Raw genomic sequence first — 18,039 nt, forward strand, 5'->3', positions numbered from 1 at the left:
TCTGTCGATACGGCAAGTACACGGTACACATTTTTCTTAAATACAAGTACTAACTTGTCAAGACATTCATTGTCAGAGGGAAGGACAGCTCCAAAACTGCTCCATGAAGTATCTTGAAAATCATTTCTTCAAACAAAATAAAACCAACCAAGCATTCAGTCTCTTAATGTAGCCTCTTATGTAATTACTAAGACTCTAGAATGTAAAATAAATATAAATCAATTTCAAACTAGTCTCTCCTTCATTAATCATTGTGGAAAACAACAGAATAGCTTACAGCAGGGTTGCAATGGAAGTCCATATCTCAGAGGCTCCTTCGCTGATGTTGGCCCGGTGTTTCCAGCATTCGTCAACCCTGAATTCAATGGCTAGTCGTTGTATGACCACATCTGGTACTTTGCAATCTGGTGATCTGCACCCTCTTCGTGTGACAGAGACTGTACAGCTATCAATATCTGTCTTTGTTCTCCAAATGATGACCCCTACACCGAGTTCCTTTAAAATCACTCCCGAAGAGCTGTCATGTTTACGTCCTTATCTGGAGGAAAGTATGAAAACACAAGGTTCAGAAATGGATTTAGAACTCATTTCCACAAGACAATATGCAGTTGTTTTGTCCACACAAATACTAAGTGAGCACCAATACAAAAGCTAGTAGGCCTAATTACTTTTTTAGCTACATCAGCATATTTAATGTTAGAATTAAAGACCCAAAGATGATCTCTGCCAAATTTCAATACCTATAAGGTCACCTGTAACTTTCATAAAAAACAATGTTGAAAATAGTACCAGTCATCGTCTGCTACAAGGGGGATCGATCTCCATGATGTGTGAGCACGCTGATCTTTAGCTAGAAGTGTGATGTTACCGTGGACCACAACACTAAACACGAACAGTACACGCATCATACTTCTTACCGAGTACAGTAGTAGATGATCACGACACATGACGTGGGAGCTAGTGTACGTGGTATTCTCCCAGCTGTTTGGATGCTCAAATGTAGCGGCAAATAAAAGTCATTTTTACTACATACAGTGTATATAATGAACAATAATCATAACTCACCAAATTTCACCATTCTTTATTACCGTACTGATCGAGATCACCATCTCATCTGGCAACACAGACCAGTGTCAGTGATTCGGCTGTCAACTCAACAATAGCAATGTACGTGTCTGGCGCTAGGCACTTCTAATGTATTGCTTTAATTAGCACAGCTTAGTAACAGTTAGGACCCTGTAGTATAAGTTCGATCTCTACACTCGACCACAGTAATCTCTGTGAGATGATTAACCCCGGGACGCTCCGTATACAGTTACACACTGTGGGAGCGTCCTGAGTCAATAGAGTGCTATATCGGTAAGCTTGAAAAACATACACAGTCTGTCACAGATTTTCGCACCTCCGTAAGTTTCGAATATCACGAGGAAAAAACGTACTTTTATAGTATACATAAGATTCTTATCTAATTAATACCCTTCGTTCACCTTGTTCTTGTTCACACTGGTCCAATGATCTTGAAAAAACGTTTTTTTCACGGCCATATACGGGTCCGTAGTCCTAGCTCCCCATCCCATTCACCATTTTCGAAATCAGTATGCAGTACACTGCGCACGTAAATATTCATGTGCTGGCGGAGTCGCAATGCGTTTAGCCTTCTGACAAGGCCTGCGCGCGCGCACCCACCCAGAAAGCAACGCAATATACAGCGAGAGGGTTTGCCAACAGTATGATAAGGCCTTGCCACAAAGCTACACGACTTGACGGCCAGCGCATGCGCACAAATCTCAAATCCATTGACTGTATAAGATGTAGTTCTCCCGAGTTCCTCTCGACCGAGTCGCATTTAACTCATCAAACCGAGCAGAAAGGGACTATTGCCAGAACCAAAAGTTGAACGCAGTCAGTCTTCAACATTACATCTTCACCTGTAAGTCTTCATATTGCAGAATTTTTGCGATTTCATATTGATTTTTAGGCGCTATACTTCGCCTGTCATGATCATGTCTGCTACAATGCGCAGCCCCAACACTGCGTGTTGGGGCTGGTCGCAGTTATGAGATGATATGCTTACGAATGTCAATTCAATGACTAACGACCAACGTTTCATTCATCACTCATTTTTTTTTTTTTTTTTTAAATAGTTCAAGCCCTAGATCCCAACGTGTACAATTAAAGTGTTGTCTAAAGACTCAACGTTTTATTAGATCCCAACACCTAGCGTGTACCATCAGCTGAGTTTCGGCCTCGGATTCTAGCTGTTCGTAAGGTGTTCTATGGTATGACCAGCCCCATATAGCTAACTGTGTACAAATCATTGTACATTAATTGTTCGAAGGAGCGCCAGTACGGGCCCGGGGTTATTCGTATAGAACCCTAAAGGTAACTTACATAAATGGTCGTTTACGGAGAGGTATATAATTAGATCGATCTATGGTTTGCTTACCTTCAAAAATGTGAATAATTTCTCCGCCCCACTCAATTTGAAGACAGACATTTTCTCCCGTCCATCACGACATCCAGGCTCAGATTCTCACGATTGCACTTACACGCACGTAAATCTGTGATCCTATGCATAATACACGCACAGCTAGCACACAGCACGCAAATAATATTGCACACAGTGTCACAGTCCACGCACAGGCGACGCGTCGCTCTTCAGGTAAACCTGCCCGCGCCCAAGCCAGGGGAAATTGCGGCTGGTGATTGGCTTAGAGTAAACACATGACAGGGGAATTCTCAATTTCTATTGGCCTAGCCAAATGCGTTTAATTATGTATTCACTCGGAATTCACTCGGCTTAGTTTTCACTCGGAATTCACTCGGCGAATGGGTTTCACACAAATTTCACTCGTTACAAGAGTGAAATTCACTCGACAACGAGTGAAAGTCACTCTTAATTGAGTGAAATTTTATTCACTCCTTCCGAGGAGTGAATTATTCACTCGAAATTTTTTAGAGAGTAGCTGGTCTTCCATATGGGGTCCAGCTGGATGTTCTGCTCTTTGCAATGAATAAATGAAGAGGGATCTTTTACGTGCATGAGTTGTGACTCTCTCACACATGGGACCTCCATTTTATGTCCAATCAGAGGGACATGTGCCTGTATGTTCCTTTTTGCTAAGCGCGAGTTCAAAGTTGTCAATGAACAGGTGGACCTCTACAACTGCAAAATAGTTTATCATCATAACTCCCAATACATTCAAAGCCAAATGAGAAACACGTGCATACACGGTCCCAAACTAACTAAATTCAGAACTTCTTTTAAATTGAATGCAGTTATTTGGAACATGGTTGCCTATTCACGAATTTGAATGACCGACGAGATTCCGTCGCCAGCTTGACATGAATTTGAATGCTCATTGATGAAACTGCGTGCTCCTCTCTTAAATTTGAATGCTCCGATAGTGAATTTGAATGTTCCGATAGCGAATTTGAATGTCCCGATAGTGAATTTGAATGCTCCGACAGTGAATTTGAATGCTCGGATAGTGAATTCGAATGACCGGATTTTGAATTTGATTGCTGATTCAGTGCTGCGAGCGTGGAGTACGTGAAATCGAATGCTCGGAATAGGAACTTGAATGACAAAAGATTGACCGGGAAAACCTATATACCCGTTAACTCATTAGTAGCTGAACTACCCGAGGCCGCCCGTGAGGTTGCCCCCTGTAATGGGCTACCAGAGGCCTGCCTGTCCGTTATCTGATAATTTTGTTTCCACTGTCACGTGGAATACTACTGTCATTGAGTAATTTGAGGGAGGTTAGGGGTCAGCAGGAGTTTGTCGGAATTGTTTCTGTGATGAGCGGGTGTTTTAGTGGAGTCTTGGGCTTTCAAATGGACGAATTGTGATAGATAGGGGACAAATTTGCGGTGATTTTTGGTTTGGAAAGTTGTCGGGTTGGGACGGTATTGCAAAACAGTGAAACTGCACTGAAGATCCCACGTTTGCTTGTTTTTAATCACCATCATTATCATCTCAACGACAACATTATCGCCACCTTCATTATCAGCTTCACCATCATAATCATTGTCATTTTCACAGTCATTGCCACCGACGGGTCATTATCATCATCACCTGGGATCACCATCTTGGGATTTTATAGTTATGGAATTTATGATGTAATAGCTGATGATGTTTGATATAGATTATGTTATTTATGAGCTGTTATACCTCCGCTTCCTTTTCCATTCTTATTTTTCTTACTTTTCTCTACCGTTACTCCTCCCTTCATATTTTTTTTCTGGCAAAGTGATATAAGATTATAATTACAGTATATTTGTTATCTTGTATATCTCATTATTGTAAAGTGATTATGTGCAATATACAAATGGTGGAATGTATAAAGAAATGTAGATGATGATATAATCGATCACTGTTATTGTTTTTGTATGTGTTAATTTGCTTGTTGCGTCGTATTTTAGGGCGAGTTGGTTTGAGTTGTTTCAGTTTATCGCGGGCTGACATGGGGGGGGGAGGTGAGACTGGGAACATAGCAACAAGGAAGGTTACTGGAGTTTGGAACATCATGCGAATTGAGTCGGTTTTATGCCACGTTTTTATACGATTGCTCTTTTCAGTTTGACTTTGCTTGCATGTTCAATTATTTATTATTTATCATGTACTATTTCGTGTTTCTCTCTCTCTCTCTCTCTGTATAAAAAATTCCGACTTTATATATATATATATATATATATATATATATATATATATATAAAGGTGGATTTTTTTTCCCTCAAACTTTAATGGCATATCTATTACAATGTGCTTGGAAAATGATATGTTTGATGTATATCAATCACTTAACTTTGTTATCTTGCCGCTTACACACTTTCACAGTGATTTTTAACAAGTATATGTGTAAATCACCCTTAACTATGGGCATGAAACAACATTGATATTATTACAAAAGAAACTTTATCAACAGAATATTTGTTTTAAACGTCATTCAATTTTCCAGAAAACTTATTTTGTGATTTCATTGACAAGTTCACATCAAATTGAGTCATTATTCTTAAGATTTCACATTGGGGTGGACATTTCGGGTATTTTTGTTGACTGTTGAGGTGAGATGTGTGATATACTGAAGTAAACGTGACGTCAGTCATTCTTCGATAGGATGGATTTACTTGATCGATATCTGTTTCGAGAGGGCTAGAGTGGCCTGGGAAGAGCCAGGTCCAGGTGTTGTAATTCACCCTAATTTTCACCGCTAGCGGTTTGTATTAGTTTGCATTAATTAGTAATTTGCGTTAGTTTGCATTAATTAGTAGTTTGCATTGAGTTTGCATGGAGTTTACAGTGAGTTTGCATTAGTTTGCATCAGTTTGCATTAGTTTGCGTCAATTAGTAGGACCGTTTTGAACGATTTGAGCGGGGCGCGGGGGGGGGGGGGGGGGGGCATCGTTTGATGCAGGGACCTTGATAACGCACTTCCCCTCTAATGATCTCTTGTACGATCCTCAGCGTTGAAGCGGCACTAGGCATTTTGTTACCTTACGTACATTGTGATTCGTCCCTTGTACGTATTGAGGCGTTATGCGTCCAATGGTGTACAGCGATACACAGATTTACACTGTACGTATTACAGTCTCATATAGCTCAATTCACACTAAAACCATAGGCCGAAAGACGCTTGGCGCCAGGCGATAGCACCGGCCCGGTAAGTTGTAAAGCTGAAATTATGCTAATTTTGATGCAGATGCAGTGTATATGTATACATGTAGGTGGAAAGTAAAGTTATTGACGTCTTACTCGGTCTATAATTAACAATTCAAAATGCAAGCTTTTATTTCATAGTGTAATGTAGAGCAGAAATGAAAAGCGTTGGGCAATTAGCTTTACAGTCCCAGATACTGAGCTGCGCGTGGGCCATAAACGTCACAAGTTGAACTAGTTCTATAGAACCCCGGCCCCCGGCCCCGCACTCCATCAGAACCTCGAACTTTGGGCACTGCTACAAACCAGTAAAAGAAGAACTTGAGTCTGAATATCGTCTATAGAGTCCAGCTAGTGTATGCATGTCAAGTAGATAGTACAAGGTAGTGGTTGATCAGTTTTCAATCCTATATTTTTCTATATCACTTATCAGGTTCAAGTGGCAAGAGCACGGAAGAGAAAGCGTTTCTGACCATTTTTTAACCGTTGGCGTTTAATACGCGGACACGGATTGAGAAATGCTACGCCTAATCTGTTGTTGTTGTTGTTATTTTGATTTTTTGGCGTGTATCATTCATTTATGAATATTTACGCCTAATGCCTGTTAAAATTTATGCAAATATCTTTATGATTCTTTAAGCTTGCATTTTGAATGTCTTTAAAGCCCAAACAAAGTTCTGGTACGCCTGCAAAAGTTGTCAAATTTCGCTCCCAAATGTGAACGTATGCTTAGGAAATGTGCAGGATAACGATGTTATGACAAGATATTCGATGGGTAACGACGAAAATGCGAAATATTAACCAAAAAGGTTCAGACTCAGAACTTACCCGAACGGGTTCAGGGTAAACTCGGACTCGGGGATAACTCGGCTTCGCTTTGACGGCGGGATGAGCTGTAATGGTTGTCCCTCTGATTGTACAGTGTTGTCCTATGGGAGCGGCCTGTATAAACTAGCGCTTCGTGTTCTGGCTACTCGCAGTATGGTCCGAGTTGTTACAACGCGCGCATCAAAAACCTCTTTGCGCGCATGCAAAATTAGTGTGCGCCGATCAAGCACCTCTAAAACAATAGTGAGGTTCACACCCTAAGAAATCTTGTGGTGTTGTCGTGGTGTCTTCGCCTTAAGGTTTTGTCGTGGTTTTCTAAACTACATGCGTCTACATCTACGCTAACTTGGAGTTTTAATAGTGCCTCGTAATTTACAAAACCTCGAGGTTTAGAAAACCTTAAGGTAAAGGGACCTAGGTGTGAACCTCACTAATCAAAGGCGCTTGATAAACAACGACAAAAACTTCAAAGACCGCGTGTCTCAGCAACTGAGGACCGCGCGCTGTCATTTTTGTTTTGTTTGTACAGGATTACGTTATCACGTACTTTCCTGTCCATTCAGTTAGGCCTCATTGATTATGCAGTGGCCAGTAGAATGTGGCGATCACGAACTGTGTGTGAATTGTCTGAAGTAGGGTTGAATTTTTCCCGAGACCGAGTTAGTCTGGAGCCTTCTGGAATAAAAGTCGGTTTTCCTACTATTATTATTTTTCTCAAAATACTCCAAACCGACTCATCATTCCGGCAAACCGCGTCAGCCAGGTAAGTTTCCTAGTGGACTCTTTCGATATATTGCAAGAAAAAATGATATGGTGCTAGACGGGTTCTCAAGCACTTACCGAAACTTAGTTTTCACTTTAAGCTTGCATTTTGAATTTTCTGTAATCACTAAAGGATTAGCCTAATAAAAGGCTAAGTACAAAAGGCCTGTAATGTCTGTTTTATTGAGTTATTCCCATTTAAACATTTAAACATTTAAACATTTAAACATTAGTAGAATCTAGACCACTCTACATAGGAAATACATTGATTGATTGTAATCTAATTTGTAAACGATTCTTACATATTGTATGCCAGAGTCTACCAAGCCAAGCAAATTTTACTGTCATTTTTACAGAGGTCTAGAGTAACTGCGGCAGTATGCGGCCGTGCAGCCATTTGCGGCAGGTGCAACATACACGGTAATAATACCGCTAAACACAGCACTGCATTGTTATATGCACACTACACATACACTAACACACTAGCAATCAACAAAAACCAACCCATAAAATGGGCACGATCTCTGACGAAAGTGAAATTTTCTCACCTAAATGACGAACATATCGCATCCAAAATGAAATTTTCGGTACTTCTTAACATAACAGTTAAGAAACAATGGTCCAAGAAACTGGATTTTTTGTCGTTTTCTTGATGTTCATGGATTTTGAAAACATATCCTCACGTAAAATAGAATTTTCGCGAGCCGATGTGGGCCACCATTTTTTTCGGAAAGTGGATGTTACCATAGAAAAAACATGAGAAAAACACGAGAAAGACATAACACCGCCAGAATTGCGATCTTGTTTGCGGCCAATGCATGTGTGCCCGCTATTTTCACGTGCTTTCGCAATGGGAATTGGCGCTTACGCAATGTTCGCGAGACATGTGAAGGCGTTCAGCTAAAGATCGGGGAGCACGCGCGTATTGCATAGGGATTGTACATCGTGCCGCAAGCAGAAATACTACGTCGCATATCACCTTTATTGGCGAAAATTGTGCCGGGTTTTGCCCTGGTAAATCATGAAAACTGCGTTGGTCTATAGTAAATTTCTTTTATGAAAACAATTGCATTAATGAATAATCTTGTCTGTGACATATGAAATGGTTGAAAATAATTTGCCTGATTTGTTTACAAGTGGAAAAACCCTTCACAATGCATAAACTGCCGCAAACGGGATATTTTACTCTAAATCATTTTCTTTGCAGTGCAGTGTAATCAGGTAATAGAGAATAATCTACAGAGTCCACTGCTGGTGCCATGCGCGCCAGGCACCAGTTGTGCTGTGATGTTTGGCACCATATTAACTGGCCACTTTTTATCTTAATTCCAATTCTATAACGTTAGAGTCTTCCTGTTGCATAGCCTGACCAGATGCCGTGCAAAGCACGGCGTCAGATGGACGGGGCCTCACCATCACATCAGGGAACCACAACAAAACCGCAAAACTTAGAAAAATCTATATGTTACGGTACTTATAAGAATTTATACGTTACTCACGTAAAGTGCATGCTTATATTACAGAAGGTACATAAGTCCATAGAGAGCCCTCGCGATAAGTCCAAGGAACAAAAAAAAAATGACACACCTTCTAGCGCAATCCCTGAACGTAGGGGTTCATCGTTCCAGACTTCAAAATGGCGCGTTGGCCTCTGCAAATTATGCACGCGCGTGCGTGGCTGGAAGTGCAGCGATCTATTGCATGTGTGCACTCTTAAGTAGCAGCACAGTCGACAGCGTGACCTTTAAAAGTGCATTCAGATCGCGTGAACTCCCGATTATGAGATGTACCGTTCGCACATGATGACATAAATGGTATCCCGGGGTACCAAATGAAAATCAGCCATTTGATATTGATTTTTTTTTTTTTTAAAGGTTGTACCCTGGGTTGCCAAAAAGTGGAAATTATTTTGGTACTGGACCGAGCAGCGCTAGCCACTACACTGCAGTGCACTGAAACACACGCTATTGCTAGCACAGCATGCCATGCATACATTGTATAACGTGCAGTGGCATGGGAGTGACTATGTACAGTACATGCACACACAGTGTGTGCATCTCTCTGCGGCTGTCTTCGAGTGGACTTGAGGTGGCGCTACACAACGTGGTAACCCGGGGTACTACTGTGCCCCGGGGTAACGCATGATGCATCACATGCTGCATATATTCTTCATTTTCGGTAAATTGTGAAATGTGTACATGTCAATATTGATAGTTTACATGTCGCTATGTAGTGTCATTAATGAAGATTACATTTAATTAGTTTGAGGTGACAAAAAGTGATGTCAAGTATCAAAACCCAACGCAGTCATAAAATTTGTGCTGAGCTTGCTCTGTGTTATGGGCTGCTCCAGTACAGCCCTGTCGCTGTACCGGATGGCGACTGGGCTGTGTATAGTTACCTGTTGCAGTGTTAAATAATGTTCAAACAGAAGTTAAGGATAGCATAGTCAGGAATGTACACAACTTTTGTAATTATTGAATGATGAAATAATTTAAACAGCCTTCTATCTTCTTAGAACCTTGTCAGAGTGTCACTTGTGGCAGTCATAAACTCGTACATGTAGTGCTGTGTACGCTGTGACTGCTGATGTGTTACTTTTGAAGCTTAGCAAATAATTCTTAGTGCCACATTAGCATGCCCGACTCGGTAGAAAGCTTTACCAACTCCACACATTTTGCTCTTACAATGTAAGTGAACAACTGTGCTCGACTCGAACTAATCAATAAATTGCAATGTGCCACTGCACAGTAGACTGTCTGTATTTAAAGGTACGCCTGCAAAATTGTGAAATTTCGCTCCAAAATGTACTATGTATGCCTAAGAAATGTGTGGAATAACGCTGTCATAACAAGATATTCATTGGGTAATGACGAAAATGCAAAATATTTACCAAAAATTTTTGCATCTCAGAACTTACCTGATTGGGGTCAGAATAACTCGGACTCGGGAACAACTCGGCCTCATGCTGATGCCGGGGCTGAGTTGTCCCTCTGGATTGTACAGTGTTGTACTATGGGAGTGCTTTGCGTTTTGGCTTGTCGCAGTTATGGGCGGAATTGATACAATGCGCGCGTCAAAGAACCTCTTTGGCACGCCAACAAAATTAATGTGCGCCTATGCCAGAGACTCCAACTCTCCCGTTTTCGACGGGAGATCTCCCGCCGAAAACCCATTTTTGCAAAATCTCCCGTTCTCCCATTTGAGATTTAATTTCTCCCGCCCTGGCTCAATGTCTCCCGTTGGAAAGGATTTCTTACTTATTGCTATCGTATGTTGCAAAAATAAGCCTTAGATAGCACCAGAGAGCATCTATAACCCTAGGAACTTCGCGCTACGCACACATGAACTTGGGTCTCCCGTTTGCTAGGGGTTTCAGGCGGGAGAATCTCCAGATCAAAAGGTGCTTGGGGTTGGAGTCTCTGCTGTGCATACATGTAGAATATGGCGATCATGAACTGCGTATAAATTGTCTGACTTAGGGCCGAGTTGTCCCTGAGACCGAGTTCACCTGGATCCTTGTGGAATAAAAGTCGGTATACTGACTTTTATTTTTTATCTCAGAATACTCCAAAACAACTCATCGTCCCGGCAAATTGCGTCAGTTTCTTGGTAGACTCTTTTGATATATTGCAAGCAAATATGAAATGGTGCAAGACGGGTTCTCAAACCCTTACCAGAACTATGTTTTCACTTTAAAGTGTCAAAGCCCATACAGTAGTTTGTCATAAAGTTTACATCACAGTAAAGCTTGAAATTTTCTCTAAGATGAAATAATAAGTCAAAGTTGAAATAGTGCATGAGAATGTGTTTGGAAATGTGATGTATGTGTAGATGGCCAAATATGGCCAAACCCTCCTACTACACATTGAGAAAAACAGTAACTTTTGCTTAAATGGCCTGTAACATCAGTTCATAGAATGACATGGTCCCATTAAACACGGTTCAAGGAAGATGATGGGAGCATGATTAAGAAATGGAGCAAGTGTACATGTACGTGTATAAGCTCCATGTAGGCATGATATTTTTTTTTTTAATATATAATTTCATATCTGATTGCTAGTACCCTACGATATATATGCACCTACATGAAACTACGATGCATTCTCTCTGTTATACTTCAAGATTTGAGTTGAAGAATGGAAAGGTGATATCCCACCAGCTTTTCTTTGTTCGTGATTCCCTCTATAGTGATATCGATATGCATACATGTCTGACCTGCAGTGATTTGTGAAATATTCATTTACACTGATATGCATATTTTTACAGTGCTGGAGAGATATTAGCACCGTAGGAGATTGAAAGTGTCATATTTCCATTGTTTCAAATACAGCTGTAAATCTTTCATTTGTGTGGAAGAAATACCAGGTAGTATAAAGACAATTGGGTCAAAACTGTAATGACTTTTCTTCCTGATGGAATATCATACTGTCAAATGGCCTATTTTTTGACACCAAACTTTTGACATGCACTTACAGGATAGGGGAAGACACCAGTTTGTGCTCATATACTTATTTCCAGCAAATACATATATCCTTTTAAGATATAATTCCCTTCAAATATGTTTGTACATGTACCTGGCAATGAATGTCAAAAAAAAATATATTTATATACTGAAAATGCTGAAGAGTGGCTTAAATTGCCAATTCCCATGAGTATATTAATGTGTGTTACTCTTAAAGTAGTCCAAAGAGCGGTAATTTAGCAATATAACTAGGTACTCAAACTGAAATTAGGGAATATTTTTTGGTGTCCACAGTAACATGTGTTATACCTGAATTTTGGATTGAATAAGCAGTTCTACCTTTAATTGCTTTAACTGCATCCTCAAATTTGGCTCCTGAAATTATCTCATGAAGGTGTATCCTAAACATGCAAAGTGAAACTTAAAAATTCAGAATTTGAATCTTGGAATTAGTGCTACAACTTTCAGTGTGGCAAAATAACCTTTAATTGCGGCTGAACTGATTTGTTTTCTTGCCTTTGTCATTTTTTGTTGTTTTTTTACACACATTCTCACATGACGCAACTGCATATGTGGTAAGAATTAAATTTTTACTTTTTCGATGCTGGGAATTGAGACCTTCATGTTTATTTTTAAATAAGTATTAACTGGTATTACTTTTATAGTGTATCATGAACTGCATTGTTTCCTATTATTGTTTATTACATATAAATTTATTACTTTCATTGATTATTTCCTACAAAGTGTATCATTAGTGTGGAGGGGGGAAAAAGTGCTCTGTTTTACTGTAGCTCTTAGGCATGGCTCGACACTAACTTTTTTGTTTGGTGGCCAGATGGGCCACCAAAATCCTAAATTTCACATTTTTGGTGGCCTGAGAGAAAAATATGGTGTCCCGAAAAAAACCCCAATAAAAAACATTAAAAGTCTTTTTTTTTTTTTAATGAGTCAAATATTTAAGTTTTATGATAGTAAGAATTAGAAGTTGGACATACAAATTATCTACTCATAAATAAACTTCAACAAACTTGCAACACTCACTCTCAGGCATTCATTCAGTCCTTTGTATCCATCCTTTAAACAAATTTAACTGGTAATTTCCGTCGCAAAAAGTTACGAATTTATTGACATACTTTTCAAAAAATTTTGGTGGCCCGAGGCGGGCCACCAAATTTGCCCTTTTTTAAAGTTTGGTGGCCCGACTTTCATTTTTGGTGGCCCCGGGCCACCGGGCCACCGTTAGTGTCGAACCCTGTCTTAGGAAAGCAAACCGTATTCATATGGGCCCTGTTTGTGACTTCCTTTGATGTACAATATACAGGATGGTTCCACATACCTCTCATGAGGTAGACATAACTTCTGCTCCAGACTTGTTTGGTACGTTAGAAGTCCCTAACTCGAGACAGTCAAGATGACGCGATCCAAGACAACCCAGAGTGCCATTCAGGTGACCTACCCCCCTGGGGCTAAAGAATTGACCCCTGACCTTTCCAAGGATGAAATGGTCAGAAGGCTAAAGGTATGTTTAGCTATTGACACGCCCTTCAAATATATTAGGCCTGTAGTGTCATGTCAACTGGCAATTGCGATTATCTGCCCAATTCAAGATATTGTGTAGTGTTACTGTTGTATTTTGTTTTGGTTCTGTTTTGTTTTTGTTGAAGAGATATTGAAAGTTGTATTGATCATGTAAAGTCAACAAAATTGTCCCTACAGAGTCTTTATTGCAAGAATATTGCATCTGTACACATTTACATCACATTTCTTGCCTCCTTCTTGTTCATGACAAGCTAGTTCTTGTGTAAAGTTGTAAGGAAGTGTTATTCCACTGTTTTTACTTTACCTATGAATACCAGTTTTTAGAGGATGTACTTCAGTCCTGGATTTCATTTACCTTTTTCGATATTATTTTTATCATAATCTTTGTGAAAATGTAAAAGTGCATAAATGGTACTGGATTTCATTCAATTACACCCTGAAGAATAGCCTTAGCTAAAGCTGTCAACCCCGGTGAGTGATCAAGCTATCATATGGGATCTTATCCATGTAGATGTTGGCCAGGGTGTTCCAAGACATGGAGCAAGAGGAGGATACCACAGCCTATGAGCCCCTGGCGCTCCACTTGCTGGAGCCCTTCCTCTTCAAGCACCCTAGCAAGGATGTCCGGCTCCTTGTTGCCTGTTGCCTTGCTGATGTCTTCAGGATCTTTGCTCCTGAAGCACCATATCGGACAGCGGAACAACTCAAGGTATGGGACGTCTCCGGACACTAGAAGGAGAGTTTTACAACCACATACTGTATACACCGTTTATGTTCAAGGGTTTTTATCTTCGCAAATTTCGCGAGTCGGATGTAAAAGCATTGACTCTGATCCTGACTTCAGTGCGGCATGTATGTGTGCATTTTCTCTGTCCATTGCTGTGCTCACGATCACAAATTTAACCACCCACAAAATTATTGAGAAGGTCCGATTCACAAAAAATTAGACCTGCTACATACAGCAAGTATACAGTAAAGTGTAACTGCTGCACAGGTCAAGCCTCAAATCTGTTCATAATGGCCCTTTTAAGGAAAACACAAACAGTGACTACACTGTACCACTGATAAGTTGCCATACATAAAATACTGCATGCATAGGGAGATTTTTTTTTTTTTGCCATTGCATACAAATAGCTTTTATAATTATATGCAAGTGGTTGACCAACACATTATATACTGCTTTGGTACATAGTTCCAGAGTAACACCTTAATTTTGGGCAGTTTGTAAGCCATTTCTGTATAGATTTGCTTCCAGCAAACTGCATCTCCTTGAAACAAATGTTCTGCAGGCTCTACTTTTGCATCAAACCTTTTGTCAAGTTTCATAACATGTGTTTTAGTTGCGCCTCGTACTCCCAGCTGTAATATCCAAGTATGACAGAAGAAAAAAACAACAAAGAACATGCATGCATGGTAATCATAGATCTTTTCTCCTTCCCTCCACTCCTCTAGTTGATCTTCCAGTTCCTGAACAAGCAGATCTGGGGGCTGGAGAATGTGGATGGACCTTCATGGAAGCGATACTTCTACCTCCTGGAGAACCTGGCCATGGTCAAGTCCTTCAACATCTGTATGGAGCTGGAGGACTCGGCTGAGGTCTTTGTGGAGCTCTTCACTATTCTCTTCAGTATCATCAAGTAGGTAGTCACAGTGTGTGCATTTTATGCCTCACTTTCAAACTGAAGTCCTCTGATTGGTGGATTGGTACTGCAGGAAAATTCTCTGGAGTCCTCATCCAGAGGTGAAAGTGAAGTAACTTATTAAAGCCATTGAAGACTATTCCCAAGTATCAGAAGTGTGTGTCATAGCAAAATCAGCATGTCCTCAATGAGTTAATTGCAAAAGCTCAATGCTCACTGTAAGTGGCTAAAATGTCATGTCATGCATATGATCTGTGCAGTATTTTAACGAAATGGGTCAATCTAAATTTACTGAAATTATGTCTGCATAGCAAGTTGAGTCACTTTACGTGCATGCCAAAGTACATCCAATTGTAACTTTCATTTCCAAAATTTGCCTTCCTTTCTTCCTGTATTTCTAAACATCTCATTGACTACGAGACCCTGTCGAACATTTTAGATTTTTCGCGATTATGTGTATTATATTCGGGAAATAGACTGCACGAGATTAAAACATTATAAAAACTCCTAGACCGATAAATCTGCCTTTGTTTGGTGGCCTCTTGTTAACTGTACAGTCAGTAATATGGTCAGCCCCTCACAACAGACAGACATCTTCCATTCTCTCTGCTATGTAGACTGTGCTATCTATTTGCACACACGCGAGTTTAGCAGCTTTAAAGCGGCTGCTGCGTCTTGTAGGCGAGCAGAGAGTTCGATGGCAGTATTACCCAAAAAAGTAGGCAAAATGGTGTATAAGAGGAATAAATCATAAAATTGGTGAGTTTGACTCGTTCCTTGAGCATATAAAGGTATGAATGCCATTTTTTGTGATCTCCTATCGTGGAAGAATGGAAATTCTACCCTGTTTCATACTTGCCGTCATGCAGAAAGTAAATCCGGACAGCAGAGTGAATGGAAGATACCTGTCTGTTATGAGAGAACGACCGTATTACCAACTGTACACTTAATAAGAGTCCACTGAAGAAGAGGTAGATTTATCGGTCTAGAAAAGTCCCAGCTGAAAACACATATCTGAGACTTACACAAATGTACATCATTTGTTATTTGCCATTTGCAGCGAGAACCACACCCCCAAAGTACGGACCTTCATGCTGGATGTGATGTGCCCCCTCATCTCTGAGAATGATGTGGTGCCCCCAGAGCTGCTGGAGGTGATCCTATCCAACCTGCTGGACTCCAAGCAGCTCCAGCATCCCCAGGCACATGAGCTGGCCCGCGATCTTGTCAAGCGCACCTCCACCAGCATCGAACCTTCAATTCAGGCTGTGAGTCCTTTTCCATCCTTCTCTTTTCCTTCTTTCTTCCTCTCCTCCTCCTCCTCTCTTCCTCATCTCTACTTCTCTTCTCCTCCATTTTCTTCTTTTTTTGTCTCTTTCGTTTACCCTCATCATCTTTTCTTCTGTACCTTTCCTCCTCCTTTCGTCCTCTTTTCTTCTTCTTTTTCTCTTTTTCCTTCTTTTTTCCTTTGTTTTACCTCATCTCCTCCTTTTCCTCCTTTATTCATCCCCCTTACCTTGTCTTCCTGTCTGCCCTTCCTCTTTTCCTCCTCTCTTCGTTTTTTCTTTTCCTCTCCTCTTTTCCGTTCCTCCTCCTCTCTCCTCTCCTCTTCCACTTAACCTGTCATCCCATTTCCTCCTCTCTCCCTCTTTCCTGCTCTTTACCTCTGCTCTCCTCCTCTCTCTATGTATATTCCCCTCTTTGTCCTCTCTGCCTCTCCCTCTTATTCTTCTCTCTATCTCTCCTCCCGTTTCCTCCTCTATCCCTCCCCTCTTTTTTCCCTCTTTATCTCTTCCCCCTCCTCCTGTCCTCTTCTTGTCTACCATCTCAGCAGTCATCCCAGTCTATTTTAAAGTGAATTCAGAAATCTAGTACTGTAAAAGTGGATATTTTCGCGCGAGTAATTTTTCGCGCTAGGCCGGGTGAGAAGAGTTTCACGTGTTTTTAAATCCGCGGAATCAAGACATCACGCACAGGATTATATGGCAAGCAAAAATATTTGCGTGCTTTTATTTTCGCGCTAGTTTCTGGTTGCGCGAAATGCGCGAAAATTTCAACACCGCGAAAATTTCCACTTTTACAGTAAGTGTTTAAGGATTATCCTTTGAGTAGTCTCCTTCAGCTAGGACTGAAGGAGAAAAAGTCATATGTCCTGTGTAGGCTCGTTCATGCAACAATCTGTAAGATTGCATGTTGAGGACCACACAGTAATCCACACAAATACCCCACCTTTTTTGCTCTTGCTTTGTACTACAGGATTCCATTTACCAATATACATTTCATGTACTTCAAGGTCCTTTTAACAAAAGTAGAATCGATGTGACATTACCTTGTGAATCTCATCGCTGGCAATCCCAGACTACACAGCATTTCCAGAGAAACTAAAGCTTCTGTTGATTGCTTTGGAATGTGTCTTAATCCTTGCCATCTCCCAAGCGGTCATGAGTACACATAACACAGAGACAGTGCATAGTGTTGCCATGTCAAGGTCTCCAGTGAATTCATAATTCACAACCTGTATTAGTGACATATTTTGTGGTAATGCCCAGTGTTGCCCACTCTGCATCTTTCACTTGCAGTTTTTCAACAACGTCTTGATCCTGGGTAGAAGTTCAACCAGTGACCTTGCCAGCCACACCTACGAGCTGATCTACCAGCTGCACACCATCTCAAGCAATCTACTTCTGGCTGTCCTTCCTCAGCTGGAGTTCAAGCTCAAGGTAAAGATCAACAACTCTGCGAACATCACTATCTTGCTCTATTACTGTATACACTGTTACGTTTTGCTAGGATTTAATTTTCGTGAATGTTGCGAATCGCTATTGAACTGTGAATTTAACAGCACACAAAAATATCTTGAGCCGACCGGCATTAGTGCACTTACGATAGCCTCAATGTCAAAATCAAGAAAACACCATCTCACAAAAATGTCTGTAACAGCTTATACAGTATCATCACAGGGGGCATGGCTGAAGTGAATGTTATGCTCTGTTATCACCATGACCTACTGTACTGATTTGACTAAGATGTTTCGCTAACTGCATTTGACTCCTTAATTTGCTCAACATTGGAGGAAACAATCATGCGTGTATGTGTGTGTGTATTCAAAGTTTGTGTTAGTGTGTGCGTGCAATTTTTTGAGT

The 18,039-nt window shown here is 40.6% G+C and overlaps 1 protein-coding gene across 1 annotated transcript in view; it reads left to right on the plus strand.

The window, feature by feature from the left end:
- Positions 1-5,626: 5,626 nt before the first annotated feature.
- LOC139723427 (sister chromatid cohesion protein PDS5 homolog A-like) overlaps positions 5,627-18,039 on the plus strand; it is a 33,185-nt gene continuing 20,772 nt past the window's right edge. Inside the window, 6 exon segments of the mRNA XM_071634672.1 lie at positions 5,627-5,666; positions 13,039-13,236; positions 13,768-13,965; positions 14,709-14,893; positions 15,957-16,164; positions 17,476-17,616. Coding sequence (XP_071490773.1) covers positions 13,129-13,236; positions 13,768-13,965; positions 14,709-14,893; positions 15,957-16,164; positions 17,476-17,616 — 840 coding nt within the window. The 5' untranslated portion in view covers positions 5,627-5,666; positions 13,039-13,128.

Source organism: Diadema antillarum, unplaced genomic scaffold, assembly GCF_040938485.1.
Source record: "Diadema antillarum isolate AM-2024a unplaced genomic scaffold, OU_Dant_1.0 scf00000190, whole genome shotgun sequence".
In the NCBI taxonomy this organism is placed as follows: Eukaryota; Metazoa; Echinodermata; class Echinoidea; order Diadematoida; family Diadematidae; genus Diadema; species Diadema antillarum.